This window comes from Paroedura picta, chromosome 6 (genome assembly GCF_049243985.1).
Source record: "Paroedura picta isolate Pp20150507F chromosome 6, Ppicta_v3.0, whole genome shotgun sequence".
Taxonomy (NCBI): domain Eukaryota; kingdom Metazoa; phylum Chordata; class Lepidosauria; order Squamata; family Gekkonidae; genus Paroedura; species Paroedura picta.
The window spans coordinates 20,397,752-20,416,124 of record NC_135374.1 but is presented as its reverse complement, the minus strand read 5'-3'; the positions used below and the strand labels follow the sequence as shown (position 1 = coordinate 20,416,124).

The window sequence follows — 18,373 nt, the reverse complement described above, 5'->3', positions numbered from 1 at the left end:
GATTAACTCTTGCTTTACTCTGATCAGTTCCACACTGGGAACTTTGCTTTCCTGGCTCCCGTGCTGGAGCACAAATCTGGGGCAGATCAGGTGCACCTGGCCAAATGCTCCCCCACTTGAGAGCAGAAAGAGGCAGGGCAACCTTCCCCATCACCAACTCCAGCGTGCAGCCCGGCGAAGAGTCTCCCTTTTTAGTTGATAAGGCCTTGTAGAGGGAGGAGGCAAATAGGATGACACTAATGTCGACTTAAAGATCCTGTGACCTCTCAACTGGTATCTGGCTCATTTTGTTTCCACTTATGACTCAAATTTCTTGTCTTGCATCAGTGTTCAGGGACCATTTTATGTATCAGTTTTGAAGAGCAGGCTTCTTGAATGCCTTCCAAGTCCAGCATGCCATGAGTAAACCCTTGCTGAGCCCATCTCCCCATAGGCACAGCAGAAAGGCAGGAAATACAGGGTCAGCACATGTGTGGTCAATGCTAGCTCTGTTGTGGTGTAGGCATGGGCTTTTCTTGTGCCATGTTTTCCTGTGAACCAAGAGCAGGAGATGAGGTGATGATGGCAGAACTTTCACATGTGGAATGGAGTTGGGTTTTGGGAAGTGTATGCATTGATGGGGCACCTCTTGCCATGGATTGAAGTTGATCCTCATTTCCACTTTCTTAATTGCTGGCACTTCCTCAAAACCTCCTCTTAGATCTGCTGTTCTTAAACTGAGGCCCCTGCCAGTGGTACGCTTTAACAGGCGTCTTCATTGCAGGTCAGAAACTCCCTGGAATGCCTGAACAAGCCCCAATCAAACTCATAGGAACAACATAGCAGGAAAAGCCGTGTTCTTCTTCAGTGTCCAGCCCCCGTCCATTTTAATTGGGCTTGTGAAGGAAAGAATTCCCAGCGAGCTACACCCCGGGCAGTGTTTAAATCTGTGGGTTGTTGATTTGGTGCCAGACCCTCTGTGTAGCATGGCATCTTGTCAAAGCTGTGAAGTGAATACACGGTAAAGGCTTTGGAAGAACCAAGCACAATGAATGTAGGTCAGTTCTTAAAATCCATGAGCGTGAAGGCTTTGATGTTGGATGGCAAAATAGCTGGATGTAGTTTTCATTTGTACAGCGGTTCTGAAGAAAGAGGCGTTGCTTTGTCCGTGTCCCAAAAGGGCGTGTTCAGTTCTTGACTTTTGTAAACCCAGCTAAGGTGATACTGGGATCCAGTCAGGCTCATATACCGTTCCCCATTAGGAAAAGATAAAAAGAATTTCCTCATACTTCACAAATGGAAAGAAGTTGGGTTTCAGGAAGTATATTGATGTATTGACAGGGCACCACTTTTTTTAAAGATGATATTTTATGAACTTAGGCAGATGGTGAGTGGGTGGGCAGGAAGCAATGTGCCAGTGTTTGTCTCTCGTGGCCCTTTCTTGCATATCTAGGGAATTTCTAATTGTCACTGTGGGATGGTAGGTGAATATCCTCCAGGCCAGGCTAGTTTCTGGAGATTGTGGGTGGAGGGATCACTTGGGCATGAAATTGGGGTCACTGTGGATAGGCAGGTAGTTGTGAGTTCCTGCATTTTGCGGGGGGTTGGACTAGATGATCCTGGGGTCAATTCCAACTCTGATTCTATGGTTACATTATCATAATATCATAATTACATTATGATAATTACACTATGATAATACATGTTTCTAAAATATACATTTACAGTATAATGTTTATAAATCAATTATTTCTTTCCATCTCATTTTTACTGATCAATATAGTCTAAGATTGAACTCCATTTTCTTCTGAAGTCTGATGTTAGTTTGTTGTGCATCCAATATGTATGTTTTGCCATTGCCACATATTCAGTCATTTTGTTTGCCCAGTCCTTAAGATCTGGTTGAGTTTCTTTTTTCCATTTTGATGCATGTAGAATCCTTGAATCTGTTACCAAATACTTAACAAGCTCACTATATATTCTAATATTATTTTGTACCATATGTAATAACATATATTTTGTTACTAATACAAGTTTAATTTTCATTATCTTTTGCTTCTCATTATGAATTATAATCCAATATTTCCTTTATTTTTACAAGTCTACCACAAATGATAAAATGATGCATTTATAGTCTGGCATTTTCAATATTTCCCATCATAGCTCTTCTTTGCTCTTGCTATGTCTTTAGAGCCAACATATAATCTAAAAAACATTTTAACACAGTTTTCTTTTAGCATTTGACTTTCAGTGAATTTTTCTCATTGACTCACAGTGCTTCCCTTTGATCCATATTTCCGTTCTCTCTGAGAAAGAATTCTGAACCCATTCTATCTCACAATCATTGTGCAATTTAAATTTAATTAGCAAATGTTTTCTATCACTTATTATCTGAGGGACCATCTGTCACCCTATGCCCCCCTGCAGAGCTTTGCGCTCTATGGGTACCAACTTGCTGGTTGTTCCTGGCCCCAGAGAAGCTCACCTGGCCCCTACCTGGTGGAATGAGCTCCTGGAAGAGCCGTGGGCCCTGCGGGAGCTTTCAGCATTCCTTAGGGCCTACAAGATGGAGCTCTTCTGCCAGGTCTATGGTCGAGGCTGGGGTCTGAGTAGAAGATCTGCCCCCCCCCCCCCCGCTTTGGTGCTAAGCAGCGGTACGCCAGGGTCATCTAAGGCAGAGGTTATGACTTCTTTCTTATCATTTCCCCCATTAGATGTTATTGGGGGGGGGTAGTGGTTTATACCCCCATGTTTTCTTATTTATATGCTAATATTTTAATGGGGTTTTACTGGGGGGTTTTAATTTATGGACTATTTGTAACCCATCACGAGCCAGTTCCAGGAGTATTGGGAAGTAAAAATCTAAATAACTAAATAAACTTGTCACAAGGAGTTTTTCCTCTCAATTGACCACCACCTTTTATAAGTTGTTCTTTCATATCTGAAAGTCTTTGATGATCAATTAGGCATGGTAGGGCATCTCTTGCCATGGGTTGAAGGTGGACAATAAAATGGGCACGCTGACTGAAAGTCAGACAACACAGAAAAGCAGCAATGCAACACTGTAAGTAGGCAAGGGAAGCAGTGTTTCTTCTAAATAACAGTTGAATGGGAGATTCACTAGCCACGTAGAAGAGAAGAGGGAATATTCTTTTCATAAACTTTAAGACCTGAATTCCATTAAGATGACAAGACTGTTTCAAATGCTTTGTTTTAAGAAGAAAATGGACAACAAACAATAATACTAGACGAAACAGCCCTTATCCAGAAGCCCATCTTTGAACTTTTATATTTTGAAGGTCTTTCTACAGTCGCAGCATTAAATTGTTATTTAGTAGAAACACTGAGGGATCGTATGTTCACATGAAAATATGTCCTGTATTGCTTGAGATGTGTTGTAACATCCCCTGGAGGTCTTGGTTAGGGGATTTTTTTTAGTCGTTTTAATTCTCCGCATTGTATCTTGGATCTTTATGTAGGTATTGTGCAATGTGTAATGTTTTTAGGGGGATTTTACTGAGGCTTTTATATGTTGTAACCCACCACGAGCCTTTCGGGAGTGGCGGGCTAAAATTCAAAAATAAAAAAATTATTAAATAGATATTTATAAAAATTATTGAATGTACTATATTCCTTTAAAGCAGCGGTTCTTAACCACCACCACCCTGCAACCCCTATAGCAGGGGCGGGGCGGCAGCAGTAGCGTGTGTACACGTGTGTGCTGATGTGGCGGTGCGCATGTGCAGATGCAGTGGCATGCATACGCAGATGTGGAAACGCGCATGCGCAGACACTGCCGTCGCTTTCACTGTAGGAGGGTGGAGCAGCGGCAGAGGAGGACAGAGTGGTGGAGGCATGGCACTGGCCTCCTCCGCGCCACCTAGGAGCTTACCGAGGCGGCGGCGAGGAGGCCAGCGTCACAGGAGAGGTGGCAGCAGCGGCCGGAGCAGCAGCAGTAGCATGGTGCTGGCCTCCTCCATGCCACCTCGGTGAGCTCCATGGCGCCACCACCGCCACTGTGACCCCCCCCCCGGAAAGTCCAAACGGCCCCTTGCGGGGTCACGACCCCCGGGTTGAGAACTGCTGCTTTAAAGAATATAGCCTTGCCTATTCACAGTATTGCATTCCTGCTATGGATTGAAGGTGATCCTCATTTTCACTTTCTTAATTGTCCGCGCTTCCTCCAAACTGGTGTTCTTAGATGGAGTCCAGCGGTGTACTTTAACAGGCTTCTTCGTTGCAGGTCACAATTGCACTTCAAGCTGAAGAGCCAAGCTCGTCTCTGTGAAATATGGATAGCATCATGCAATGAGGAGGTCTGCGAGAGCAGCACTAACCCTGAGAAGTCCTTTGTCATAGGATGGCCCACCACCAACTGTGTTGCTAACTTCAGGTACAGGATGTTCTTTACAAATGGATTGCCCCCTCAACGCATTTCTCCAACTGAGACAAAGTACAGCGTGGACTTGGGTGCACTCCCTGTCCCTTAAAACCAGTTTTAAAGTATTTCCTTAAGTATATATGGAGTTGTAAATTTTAGCCAGTTATTTTGCCAGGATGGTTTGGCAGATGATTTGCCTGGACACTGAATATGTGTGTTATAATACAAAATACAATGTTGTTGTTAGGTGCGAAGTCATGTCCGACCCATTGTGACCCCATGGACAATGATCCTCCAGGCCTTCCTGTCCTCTACCATTCCCCGGAGTCCATTTAAGTTTGCACCGAATGCTTCAGTGACTCCATCCAGCCACCTCATTCTCTGTCTTCCCCTTCTTCTTTTGCCCTCAATCGCTCCCAGCATTAGGCTCTTCTCCACTGTCCTTCCTTCTCATGAGGTGGCCAAAATACATTATAATACAAAATACAATATAATCATTTAATTGTTACATGACCACCCCTGATCTTGGTTCCCACTTAGATTTCAGCAGACATAAGGAAGTGGGGGGAAGGGAGAAAGATGGCTGCCAGTTCCCTTCACCACACAGTAGAGACCCACTTCTCCTCTCTGAGCTTTTCTGCTGAGTTGCCTGAACCTCCGGAAGAGCATTTCAGGGGGTGTTTTGACCTGCAACTGGGGGTGGGGGTGGAGAATCCACAAAAATTGCCCTCCTATTTATAAAGGTAGGTAGGATTCAGCCCTTAGATGGCAACAACTCCTGGCTGATTCTTCCTCTGGAGTCCTGGAGGACATCTTGATGGAAATACGTTTGATCAAAGGGGGTTTAAATGTCTAGGATGCAAGCCGCCATCTATTTAGGGATGCCATTGAGCTCAGCATGACGGTATTAGGGTAAGTAGGGGGCATGCCTATAAGTTGCTTCTGCTTTTATCTGAATTCCTGTGACAATGAAGAAAAATCATTGAATGGATGCGCCTGCCTGCCTGCCTTGTGTTAATTCTGAAGCAATGTGACTTATAAATGAGAAGGCACTTTTGATGTTATGTGGGCAGAGCTATTCACTGTGGGAGGTAAAAGAGGGCTTGAGAAGCATTTTATAAGAGTCGTTCTGGGGCATTTTAATTACGCAAGAATCTGGTAAGCAAAGAGATTGAAAAAAGACTGTCCAAATATTTAGGAAGTGCATGCTGTGGAAGCCGCTGACCCTCTTGGGGAGTCTTTGAAACTCTTTCTGAAAGGCAAATATATACAAAGGAAAGCGATGCAGCCTGGGGCTAGTGGGGCCTTTCAAAGTTCCTGGCCATGGATGAAGTTCAGCAGCCAGCCTCCCCAAGCTGGTTCCCCTCCCCAAGCTGGTGGGGGGGAACCCAGTTCTGAATTGCATCACTACTAAAAATTATTATTGTTGTTGTTGTTATTATATTTATTTATTTCCCACCTCTCCCAACCCCATTAAAATTCTCATTAAAAACATTAAATTACCAACATGACGGCTAAAAATCCCATCCCTCCCCCGCTATCATTATGCACAGGTGCGTCACAAATGTCATGAATGTGGGCGATGTAGCGTGATCTTGAAGAGAGAGCTCTGCCTCTCTTTCGTATACCACATTCATGGGTTATGTCACCGGTTCTCAACCGCCACCGCCCAATGTCGCTTGCGGCCACCGCTTGCACCCACCGCTACCACCTTCCACCGCTGCCCGCTACTTGTGGCCACTGCCACCTCCACAGCGGTGGCAACCAACCTGGGGACCCCCCAGAAGGGGCCAGGCGACTCCAAATGGGGTCCCGATCCACAGGTTGAGAACCACTGGGTTATGTGTTGCTTTTGTTGTATTTCACACAGTGTCCTTTTAGCGAGTAGGGAGCTACTAAAATTCACAGACGTCTTCTTTAGTCTGCTTGTATGCAGAAGCCTTCATTCTCATCCACTTGTAATATTATGCACACAGAAACGTGCACACGCCCAAATACTTAATATATATATTATTACAACATGCAACTTACATACTACTCCCATACATATGCCACAGTCACATACATAGTCCAAGGTACTGCTTAATCTTATTTCTAGTTAACTGTTTCCTTCTAACTGTACATAGACCTGTCTGACTTTAGGCCTTATCAGGTGGTAGGTTTCTTTCAAGCCACTGCATCAAGGGCTCATTCACCCCCAAACTGTCAAGTGGCATCTCTTAGACTAACCCAAGCTTATGCCAGCATGAGCATGGTTTGCCTTAGTTAGGCTAAAGCAGGGGTAGTCAAACTGCGGCCCTCCAGATGTCCATGGACTACAATTCCCAGGAGCCCCTGCCAGCATTCGCTGGCAGGGGCTCCTGGGAATTGTAGTCCATGGACATCTGGAGGGCCGCAGTTTGACTACCCCTGGGCTAAAGGGTATAACCATGTCTGTTTTCTTTGGGCACAGCTATTTTGAAATCAATATGAGTCTATGATTCAATATTCACTGTTTTTTTTAAATTGCATTCTGCATTTACCTCTTCTTTCTATCTCCCCACCCCCCTTTGATGTGTTTAATTGAGGGAAAGATTAAATAAATATTTTTTTTCTGCACATCTGTATTCTAGTTTGATATAAGCATTCATCTCTTCCTGGCCATAGTATGTATTCTGGTGCATTGGCCAAAGCTGGACTTCACTTGTAAGTGAAAATATATAATAATAATATTGTTACGTTGCATTACTACTATGTGAACCTTGTTTTTAATGTTTCAGTTCCACCGAGCAGAAAGAGAAGTGGCTCACTTCCCTTCAAAGGTACGTCTGTTCTGCTATATTCTCCATGGTTGAAACGGGCAAATATCAAGCCTCATCTATCCGATCTAAATCTAACCAGTCCTTTGCTATGGATTTCTCTCTGGAATTTCCTACACTATATTGAGTCTAAGTGTGGTTAATTTGGGGTTTTCAAAAAAGCGAATCACTTAAGGTTTATAGCTCTGAATTGGAAGGGCTGGCGTGGGGCTTGAATAATGGAGTCAGATCCAAAGTTTATAGAGTAAGATTTTGGCCTGTACAATGAAACTCAGCTATTCAGAGTCTTTTGTATGCAAAGGGTATTTCACAGAAGGAATTTTAAGGCGCCTCCTAAGCAGACCTCTGTAGCCATTTCTGCTATGGAAGAAGCCCACATAGACCATTCTCTTGCCAACAGGAAGTGACATATTTTTGTACCTGCACTTTTGATTATTTGGAATTTGCTAGGTAATTGCAAATAATTCAGGCATTGTTAAAACCAGCTCCTCTTCTGTTTATTTTGACAGTCGAATCAGTGAAGAGAAGGCAAAGGACTACCCCAAAAGTATCCCCTTGAAGATCATTGCAAAAGACCTCGGAAATTGTGCATATGTAAGTGTTCCACAGCTGATGTCAGAGCATAAAAACTATTCTTGTTCTTTGGCAAGAACACTACAAATGCCAAAATGCATATATGTTGTGCTGTGAACATACAAATGTTGCAGGATGTCCAGTGTTTATTTGTGAGCACCCTAACTGACATCATCTTCATTATCTTAATATAAAGACCTAAATAGTTTGGGATCAGGATATATGAAGGACAGTCTGATGTGAGAGCCTGCCCATCAGCTGAAGTCTGCAGGACTGGCAGCCAAAGGCTGACCACGGGTGTGAGACACGTGTGTGTCAGGGGCCTTGCCATTGTGATGTCACCAGCAGTAGTAGTATATCTGTTCTAGTTTTGAGTGAAAACATGATATTGGTGAGAGTTTTACTAAAGGTTAGACCCATTATGCGTGGGCCAGAATGCCCGCACTGGCGGCAGCAGGGCATTGGGGAAAATCCCTGTTTATACACACCCCCGCCGCCAGCGTGGGCATGGCCCAGGCCAGAGTCACAAAAGGCCCGCGTTATCTGTCAAAAGGCCCGCGATACTGTGCCCGCCGGCAGGGGCTGGGGCAGGCCGGCGCTGTGCATGATTGACAGCAGCGGGCCTTTCGGCCTGCCTGGCCCCAACCTACGGTGTCCCTGTTGGGACACCGCATACCCCTGCGAGCTCTGCGGAGCTGCAGTGCCGGCAGGGACATCCCCCAGCCCCAGCTGTAGCATATGGTGGAGGCACAGCCCCTCCCCTTCCCCCTGGCCCGTCTCCACTCCCCCCCCCCCCCCCGGTCACTGCCACTTGCACTGCCCGGCAGCGTCCCAGGCTTCCTGGCCCTGGCGCACAGTGCATGTTCGCACACTACACTGGGGCATCCCCATACGCCGGGGGAGCCCCCGCCCTTGTGCATACACGGGAAACGGCGGGGCATCCTGCCCCGCTGTAATGACACGGCAGCCGCCCGGCGTACCAGCCACCATGCATAATGGGTTTTAGAGCATTACTTGCCATGATGATTCTGGGTCAATGTTACATCATAATATTGATTGTGACACTGATTCCCCCCTCCCATTTTTCTCTACCCTTTCCCCCCAGCACCCATCTCAGCAGTGTGGGTAGATCCAGCAGGTCAGAGTCCTGCTCCACATGGCCCCAGTACTTACGAAGGACAGGACTGACTTAGCGGTAATATCCAAAGGTAGTAGTAATTGTAGACTGACACCAATTTGGTCGTGTCTGGGAAGCAGCATCTCTCTGTCACGCTCAGAAATTGTGCAGCAGTTCACAATCTTGAGACTGGGGGCTGGGGGCAGATGGGTCAATTCGGCAATGAAATTCTGTAGCACTGAAATATCACTGACGAGCCCAACAGCAGCAGATGGGAGCTTCCAAAAATTCCAAGTACTTTCTGTGAAGCTCCCTTTTTTGTTCTGCCACAGCAGCTGGAGATCTCAGGGAATTGTTTCTTTTATGCAAGAATTGGGGGTGGGGAAGCGTATGCAACACAAATCACTTTATTATATTCTCGCCCAAGGCAAGCCTTATGCAAATGTGCTGACCTACTCCTGAGTGCCAAATGTCATTACTTTGAGAAAATGTTAATTTTTTAATATTATGATCATTCAGCTGTATCCTTGGGCAAAAATAGATGCCATTTGCTTCAGTTTCCTTGGTGGTTTATTGTTTACAGTGGCTCAAATAGAGAAACATCGTAGATACAGTAGAATTGTAAATACTGGGTTTTTTTGTTATGTTTTAGATTTTTAAAATTTTACTTTGAGTTTTTATTGTGTTGCTTGGAATATTTATTGAATAAACCACTTTGGAGACTAGTTTGCCAAAACGCAGTCTGTGAGCAAGCTAAATATAAATAAAATATTTTGGGATAATGCTGTCTGGAGAGGGTTGTTTGACCTGAACGTTCTAAGCTCAGCTTAAAAGCTGGTGTGAAATGTGCGATCAGTAGAGACCGGCAGCATGCTCTTGAGACTAAGATGTGGAATTTGAGATCTGAATTCGATTCTCCCATTCTGATCATCCACTCAGTGTTGCTGAGAGGTTATTGATAGGACTGAAAAATATATTTCTGATTTTTTGGGAAACAGCAGATTGCAAACACATTGAGTCATCAGGTAGGAATTAAATGCTACATCTAAGTTCCAACTGAAATGTTCAGCTGATAACGCCCCTGTAGAAGTACAAGTATGGTTTTTCAAATGTCATTATTTCAATGCTTATGTTCCCTATCTCCCCGCCCCCTTTCCCCACAGTCAAAAACGCTAACTGTAACCAACGTGGATACAGCGAACGATGTGATCCTCATGGCCCTGCAGCAGCTGGGAATTAATGTGAGATATGACTTTAAAAAAATGTACATTATACTTAGCGTCTTGAAAGACTTATAGTTAAAGGTATATTCAAATTAGCTGTGTTGATCTGAAGTAGCACAATAAAACCAGAGTCCAGTAGCACCTTTAAGACCAACCAAATTTCTTCAAGGCGTGAGCTTTCGACTGCTGTCTGAGGAAGAATGCTTGCACTCAAAAGCTCACGCCCTGAATAAATCTTTGTTTGTCTTAAAGGTGCTACTGGACTCTGGTTTTATTTAGCTAAAGGTATAGTTATTGTTACAATGAATATTAAAATGGCTGACCCCCTTGTGGATGATGGCAGAGTCAAAATCAGACAAGGTGAGGTTTGCTTCATACCCAAGGGGGTTTCCCAGGTATGTGGAGCAATAAGTCTTTACACATTGACCAAGAGTGGGAGCGAAATCCTACTCTGATGAGGACTGAAAATGTCCCAGAAGAAATGGAATGTAGGGAGTCAGTTGAAAAGAGGCTAAGGGGGTGACATCTTGAGCCCCTCTGATAAAATCATTGAGGGGGAGATTTTGAGGAGAATGGTTGTGACTTCCAGATTGCTCCCCTCCAATTCCTTTCTTGTTCTTGTAGCTGTAACTATGTAAACTGGACCACCATTGCTGGTATGTAATTGTACATATAGCTATGGTGATACAGGATGAACTCCTGTGGACATTTACAAGGGGAACAGTGGTCTGAGGGGGTGCCTCTGAACCTTCACTCATTTAAGCAGCACATCATTTCCAAAGATGTGGGAAGCAGGGAAGGGAGTACACTTTCTTTGGCCACCAGCCCCTCCAGCCCTAGCCCAAAGCCAGTTGTACCTGGAAGTGACATAGAATCATAGAGTTGGAAGGGGCCATACAGTCCATCTAGTCAGATCTGTTCAATGCAGGATCCAGACACTGCTTGAAGACTGCCAGTGAGGGGGAGCTCACCACCTCTCTAGGCAGCCAGTTAACTGGTGAACCACCCTTACTGTGAATCCCCCCCCCCAGTATCCAGCTGGTATCTCTCCGCCCATAATTTAAACCCATTATTGAGAGACTAATCCTCTGTCTCCAACAGGCACAGTTCCCTGCCCTCTTCTAAATGACAGCCTTTCAAATACTTCAAGAGAGCTATCATGTCCCCCCCCCCCACACACACACCAAGCTCCTCTAGACTGAAGATTCCCAGGTCCCCCAGGCTTTCCTCATAGGCCGATGATCATCTTGTTTACCATTTTCTGTAACTGCTCCCATTCTGTCCACATCCTTTGTGAAGTGACACTGGCCACATAGATTCTGACACAACTTTTACTGTTTCATTATGCAGTACAGGTATTTTATATTTCCTTTAGGGGAAGGTCTTCCTTCTTCTCGTTTTTTTTTCCAATTTGTATTGTGAACCTGCTCCCCCAATTTTTGGATTATCAAAAAAGTGTGGCATTATCAGAGTCAACACGATAGATAGCCTGGATGCAGTAATTCAGGGGATTGGCAACGGTTCGCTGAAAGCCAGCTTTCTTAAGTCAGACGTCTCTGTTTCGTCTGAGGCAGACTGGGACAAGCTGACAAGCCTGTTTTGTGAGGAACAGGATAAACATTAGTCATGATGACCACCTCAAGGAAATAGTTCTCTGTCCTTGTCTTGTACAAAAAGAAGCTACCACTGGTGACTTGCATAAATGGGGCCGCACAGCACGCCTGGGAAATTTCTGTTGTCCAGGCTAGTTCAGAGGCAGCAATTGTTTTTAAGAAAGATCAGTCCATACTTTTGAGAAACCTCTAAAACCTTCATCAGGCTTCAGGAAACCCCAGAAGTGGCACCCTCGTGCAGAACAGGGTTGGGTCCATCATTGGCCATTGGGGGGGGGGATGGGTCAACATGACCATATATGGTCCTATCAACTGATGAATGTTCATATGAAAATTAACTCTCACCCATTCGGGAAGCCCTTCCAGGGCTGTCAAGAAACCCCAGGGTTTCACAAAACCTTTGTTGAGAAGGCCTCGTATAGACTGTGACCCCTTGATAAAAGGCAGCATTGCTCTCCTGATTGCAGAGCTCTTTTAATGGAAGGATGAGCTCTGCATAGGCAAAGGAATATGCAGGCCAACTTATGTGGACAGAGGGAGCAGCAGGTGGAAGAGACTAAATGATCGTGTATTGCTAGACACATTGGTCCATCTGAGCTCTGCAGTTGCATTTGACATCAAGAAATTGAAAATGAAACCGCAGGATATATACAGGGGGAATAGAAGAGCAAGTGTCTTTCCCGTATCTTTCAACCGTGTTTTCTCCTGGCATCTTGCTGTGCAGCACCAGGCAATTCTCCAGGCCCTCTATATTTTCTTCCTGCTGCCTGCTTGTTAGTTTAGCAATCTAAACCCCTAAAATGTTGTGCCTGTCAGTCACAGGGCATCTCCTTTTTGGCTCTTCCAAGTTGTTGGCACTACAGCCAACAGTTTGGCTCCGTCAGCCACAAACACTCCATGCAACTAGCACCCCCCACACATGACCACACAATGCATACCACACAGAAATGGCTCCCATAGAGCTGGAAGGGGATAAAGAACTACATGACCGCTGCAGGCAAGGCATTTCCTTTCTTCCTACCCAGTAAGGCGTTTTTTCCTGCTGTTGTGGGGAAATGCCATTTGCAGTGGCAGCTGTGTGTTCCTGATGCATTTCACACATATATTGAATCAGGAAGGGAATGCTTGAGAAAGTGACTTGCCTTGTCATCAAATGACAGTCAGAATAGTTCAGCAGTGGAATAGGCTGCCTAAGGAGGTGGTGAGCTCCCCCTCACTGGCAGTCTTCAAGCAAAGGTTGGATGCACACTTTTCTTGGATGCTTAGGGCTGATCCTGCATTGAGCAGGGGGTTGGACTAGATGGCCTGTATGGCCCCTTCCAACTCTATGATTCTATGATGGTTTCAACCATACCCCCCCCCTTCCCATTGCCCCTGTTAAGATTACACAGTGGCTTTCTGCCATAAAGATTTAGCTCCTCACACGGTATCATTGAATGCCTCCCCATTTTAACCTCACAACAATCCTGTGAGGTAGGTTAGTCTGAGCAAGTGACCCAGGTTCATCCAGTGATCTCCATGGCTGGATGGGATTACAACTGAAATTGGCTCCTCTGATGAAAACGGCTGCTTTGCAACGTGGGCTCTGTGGCATTAAAGTCTGCTGAGATCCCGCCCCTCTCCAAACTCCTCCCTCCCTAAGCTCCATACCCAATCTCTAGGTATTTACCAAATGGGAATTGCCATCTTGTGAGTGTCCTGCATTGTGCGGCGGGTTGGACTAGATGACCCAGGAGGTCCCTTCCAACTCTGTTATTCTATTATTCTATCTCTAATCATGATCCTTGGTCTTTCCAATCCAAATCCAATGCTTATTCAACCACAGCACTGTTTCTTCTGACAAAACCTTTTGGATGACATTGCCATTTTGTCTGAAGCTGGGCCAAGCAGGATACCCAACCCCAGGACATGTCAGGCATGCAGCAAGATCACAATTGTGATCTGAAGCACTTGTTAAGCAGCTACTTCTACCAAAGGCGATAGAACAGAAGAGTACCCCAAAGGCTTCCCCTCTTGGCATCATGCTGCTTCTTTGTGTCTCGTACGCATTCCTTTAAAAGTGGCACAGATGCAAAAAATCAAAGTCACAGCGGGGGTAGTATAACCAGGGAACGGATGCTAAGCATTCCCCTCCTGACTCCCCTCACCTCCCAAGCTGTGCTGAAAAGTATAAGAGGCAGGGAGAGAGACAGGATTGGCAGCTGGGTTTATCCAGCAGGCTGCCCCTGGTTGGCACTCTCCATCCCTGGTCAGTATAGATATTTTCAGAATGGCCTGCATTCTTGGCATCATTGGACTTGTTGTAGCCTTGCCAGGTGATAAAGGCTCAAAGTCTGTTTAGGGGAAGCCTCTAGTGTATCAAGTTATTGGTTATATGGAAGCCTTATTACATAACAGGCTTTCCAACTTCTCTTCTACCCAGAAGCTTAAATTACTACAAAAGGAAACAGAATGTAAAAAAGGAGAATGTAAAAAAAAATAGAACATCCATTCAACAGAACATCCACTCCTCCCCCCCCCCCCAGTTCCTTTGTTCTTACCATGGCACTAGAATCCATGGAGCTCCACATACAGAAGCATCAGCTGCAATTCCACCACATATGTTGTCCACTCAGTAATATCTCGGTCGCATACAGTCCTGTGCCAGATGAATAGCCAGCATAATATTCTGCCAACAGCAGAATGCCTTCAGACGGCTCTGAGATCGATCGCTGGCTGTGCCAGGCCCCCATAGGCAAAGGAATATGCAAAATAATGTACATATTGAGGTGTTGTGCCGCATGTGCCCTGCTCTCTAGAGATCTGTGACACCTGCATTCGAAACACAAGTCGTGGCTTACCATTTTTACAACCTCCATTACCTCTTCATTCTAATAACTGTGGGATTGTGTTTTTCAAGGGCTCTGAAAAAGACTACCAGCTGTGGGTGAATTCTGGGAAAGAAGACGCACCATATCCTCTCATCGGTAAGAATGCTTTTAGCCATTTCTCCTGATTATGATACAGTCAGCTGATCTCTTTCAGTACTTTGATGCGGTCATTAAAACAAATAGCTTCATGCATGTTGGGTTAAGATAAGTCTACCAGGATCTGTTCCTAATGGCCTTTTAAAAAAAGTAGCAGAGTCTTTCAGTGGCCTGGGTCCACCAAAGTGTTTCCATGGACACATGGATTTCTGTTTGTGAAGCACCACTTCCTCACCTCTTCCCTCCCAAAAAGGAAGAGCTGAGAAAGCCACATTCCAGAGACAGACATCTTTCCTTCCAAGTGAAGGTTCTGCTGCCAACCAGAAAAGCAGTCACGAAATCTTTTGCTGAATGGCCACCACTAAGCAGTAGTGGAGTCATAAGTTCATCTCTGGCTACTTTAGAGTCATTAGAGAAAAGCAGCATGTGGGCTACCATCTCTTTTATCTCTGCACCACGAAGATTTTTTTAAAGCACTTTCTGGAAATATATGCTACATTTATTTTGTCTGGCCGGTTCCTTTCCAATCCTGCTCTTTCCCTCAGGCCTTCAGGTAGGTGAGGATAATTTAAAAGGAAAGAACTTACATGAAAAAACAAGTGCTGCATTAGATGACATTTCCTTCACACCTGCTGAATCCTGACTCTTGAAAGCCAGCCCAGACTTTTAAGGAGTTTTTGCGAGTCAGGCAGAGAAGTGTCCAGGCTCAGAATCTGACGCGTTTTGACTGGAAGGGCATTCCAGGGTTGTAACTTAAGGCAACCGCTACCAGCATCTCTCTCAGGATGGCTCAGTCAGAAATGCTTTAGCTCCATTGTACAGAATAATTGTCCTTGTGTTGAGAAGGACATTGGAAGTACATAAAAACAGAAATGTTGTTTCCCTGCCTCTCCTTGCTCCTGCCTTCACCTGTGTTTTATCTTTGTTACACTGCAGAAGCTCTTGATTTGGGTGTAGCACGAGAGTGGTACTTGTAAGGCTGCCAACTCTGGGTTGGAAAATATCTGGACATTCAGGGAGTGGAGCCTGGGAATGGACCCCAGTGGGGCATAATGCCATAGAGCCCACCCTTGAAAACATCCATTTTCTCCAGGGTAACGGATCTCTGTTGGTTGGAGATCAGTCCTGATTTCAGGAGATCTCTAGGTCCCACCTGGAGGTTGGCAACCCTGGGTAGATCACTGGCCCATTGAATTCAGTGCTGTCCACTCAGACAACCAGAGTTTGAGAAGGGCCTTGCCCAGTGGCCACTCCATCAAGAACAAGATTCTGCAGATCAAATCTCAGGCGTCCTGCATATGCTCTCCCACATTGCTGTTTCAGTGGAACAGGCTTCCTTGGGAGGTGGTGGGTTCTCCATCTTTGTAAATTTTTAAACAGAGGCCATCTGACAGAAAGGCTGATTCTGTGAAGGCTCAAGGGGGTGGCAGGTTGCAGTGGATGAGCGATAGGGATGTGAGTGTCCTGCATAGTGCAGGGGGTTGGACTAGATGACCCAGGAGGTCCCTTCCAACTCTGTTATTCTATAATTCGAACCCTTTTTGACTGTCAAAAGAGGCTTGCCTTATCCAAGGATCCCAATTTGGGGAGCCAGTAGGTTGTTCAAAGGTTGTCCAAAACAGCCTACTAGTGTAAAAGACATTTTAAAACCAGAGAAACTTATATCTGCTTATATGTACCGTTACACATGTGTTGTAAACCGCCCCAAGATGACTAGTCACAAAGGAGTGGTATAAAACTCCCTAAATAAAAAAACTGAATTGATGTGTTAATCTGTTGCCGCAAAAAAATAAATAGGTGCCTTGTGGCACCTGGTTTTAAAAGAAACTGAAGTGTTGCAGCTACCGACAATAGCTCTGCTTTTACCCGGACATGCAAGGTTAATAAAACTTATTAGGAGTCATTAAAGCTCCCTCAGAAGGGCAGCTGGTCCTCTTGAAGCCGAAGAAGGGGGGCAGAAGAGGACCCTCTCCCTTGGTCCCCTCAGCAGATCGGACGGTCTGTTTACAGACTCTGCATGGGCCAAGTGCTGACGGAATCGAAAGCTTGTTGAGGGGCGGGGATATTCCATGCATGACTTGGTAATGTTGAAATGTGGTTATTATGATGCATTTTGCATAGGGCTACCTTTGAGAATAGAGTGGTGGGGTGATGCCTTGCAAGGCCTATTGGTAAGAAGGGGAGAGGGGAAGCCGCAGTGCTAGATCTCTTCCCAGTAAAGGAACTGGGAGTGACATAGGGGATCTCTAGGAATTGCTGGAAACTCGGTGGTAAAAAGTGATGCCTGTGATGAAGGGGGTGGAGCTCCTTCACTACGAAGAAAGTCAGACGAGTTTGGGACACCTCAGCTAAGGTAAAAGGCAACTGACGGGGAACATCGTGATGGCACCTGATAAATCTGTGCACGGGGTGGAGAAGATTGGTAGAGTTTTTCTCCCTTGCTTGTAATAGTAGGACTCGGGGGCACCCCGTGAATGGCAAAAGAAAATACGTCTTTACACGAGAAGGGGCTAAATTGTGGAAATCACTGCCAGTGGTTGTAGCGATGGCCAAAAGCACAGGTGGCTTCAGAAAGACAGGTTGAGGGAGAAGAGGTCCATCAATGTATCCTAGCCATGGTGACTGAAGGGAACCTCCGTACGCGGAGGCAGCAAACCTCTGAAGATGTTGCTGGTAGGCAACATCCAGGGAAGTCCTCAGCTTCTGTCTTCTGTTTGCCAGGAGCTCCAGGGGATGGGGTTAGCTGCTGTGTAAAACAGGATACTGGACTAGATGGTCTGATTTATCAGGGTTCTCCTTGGGTTCTTGGTGCAGTGGTTCTGAGCAGTGGCCTCTAATCTGGCCAGCCGGGTTTGATTCCCCACTCTTCGTGCACATGCAACCAGCTGGGTGACCTTGGGCTAGTTACAGTCCTGTTAGAGCTGTTCTCCAAGAGCAGTCCTGTCAGAGCTCTCTCAGAAGGGAAGGTGATTGTAACTCAGATTCCTTTGGGCACTGAAAAGCGGGGTATAAAAACCAGCTCTGCTGCTTTTTCTTCCACAAAGCCCAGGTGTCCTCCCACAGGGCTGTAGGTGCAATCTTGAAAGCAGCTGGAAAGGGTTTTAGGTCACGGAGTGTCTCCCTCCGCAAGGCCAACACATAATTTTCTCTTACTGAAATCCTATCAGTCACTAGCCCTGCTCCCATTCTCGATACTCTCCTCAGATCTGACATGAAGGCAGCCAAGGTCCTTCTTTCCATCTCGATTTGATTTTTTAGTGGGCGTTGCACAGAAGGCAAATTGCAGCCCTGGCCACTTCAGCTTTGTTCCCTGGTTGCCGTGCCGCCCACGAGCAGATTTCTGGCTCCAGAGCTCCCAAATCAATGTTAGATGATTAATGCTTTGCAGCCTTTCACAGAGGCAGGCAGGGAGACGGACTATAGATCCTTTTGACCAGAGAAAGAGCATGTTTGAATTCATTTGATGGTTCTGATGCCTCCGGTATCCTTTCAGCGCTCACCTGTGTGTATTTGCTGTGATCTGAAATACAGTTGAACCACAGCATCACCAGGCAAAGTCAGATTCGGTGCTGAGATGAAGCCAACCAAGGAGCTAAATCCCTGGCGTGGAAATTTGCTGTCAGGATGGGAAATTCCATTCTGCAAAGGTCCAATTAATCCAGGAATCTGCCTCCAACACCAGGAAGCCAAAAGCTTCTGGAAGCTGCACAGAGCCAGGTCGTG

The 18,373-nt window shown here is 45.7% G+C and overlaps 1 protein-coding gene across 6 annotated transcripts in view; it reads left to right on the top strand.

The window, feature by feature from the left end:
• The window catches only part of ARHGAP20 (Rho GTPase activating protein 20), a 109,985-nt gene that overhangs the window by 72,007 nt on the left and 19,605 nt on the right, over window positions 1-18,373 (top strand). For all 6 annotated transcript variants that reach the window (XM_077341627.1, XM_077341625.1, XM_077341622.1 and 3 more), the window contains 5 exons: window positions 4,223-4,372; window positions 7,120-7,161; window positions 7,668-7,752; window positions 10,012-10,089; window positions 14,584-14,650. In XM_077341627.1, the coding sequence (XP_077197742.1) occupies window positions 4,223-4,372; window positions 7,120-7,161; window positions 7,668-7,752; window positions 10,012-10,089; window positions 14,584-14,650 (422 nt within the window). The remainder of the gene's footprint in view (window positions 1-4,222; window positions 4,373-7,119; window positions 7,162-7,667; window positions 7,753-10,011; window positions 10,090-14,583; window positions 14,651-18,373) is intronic.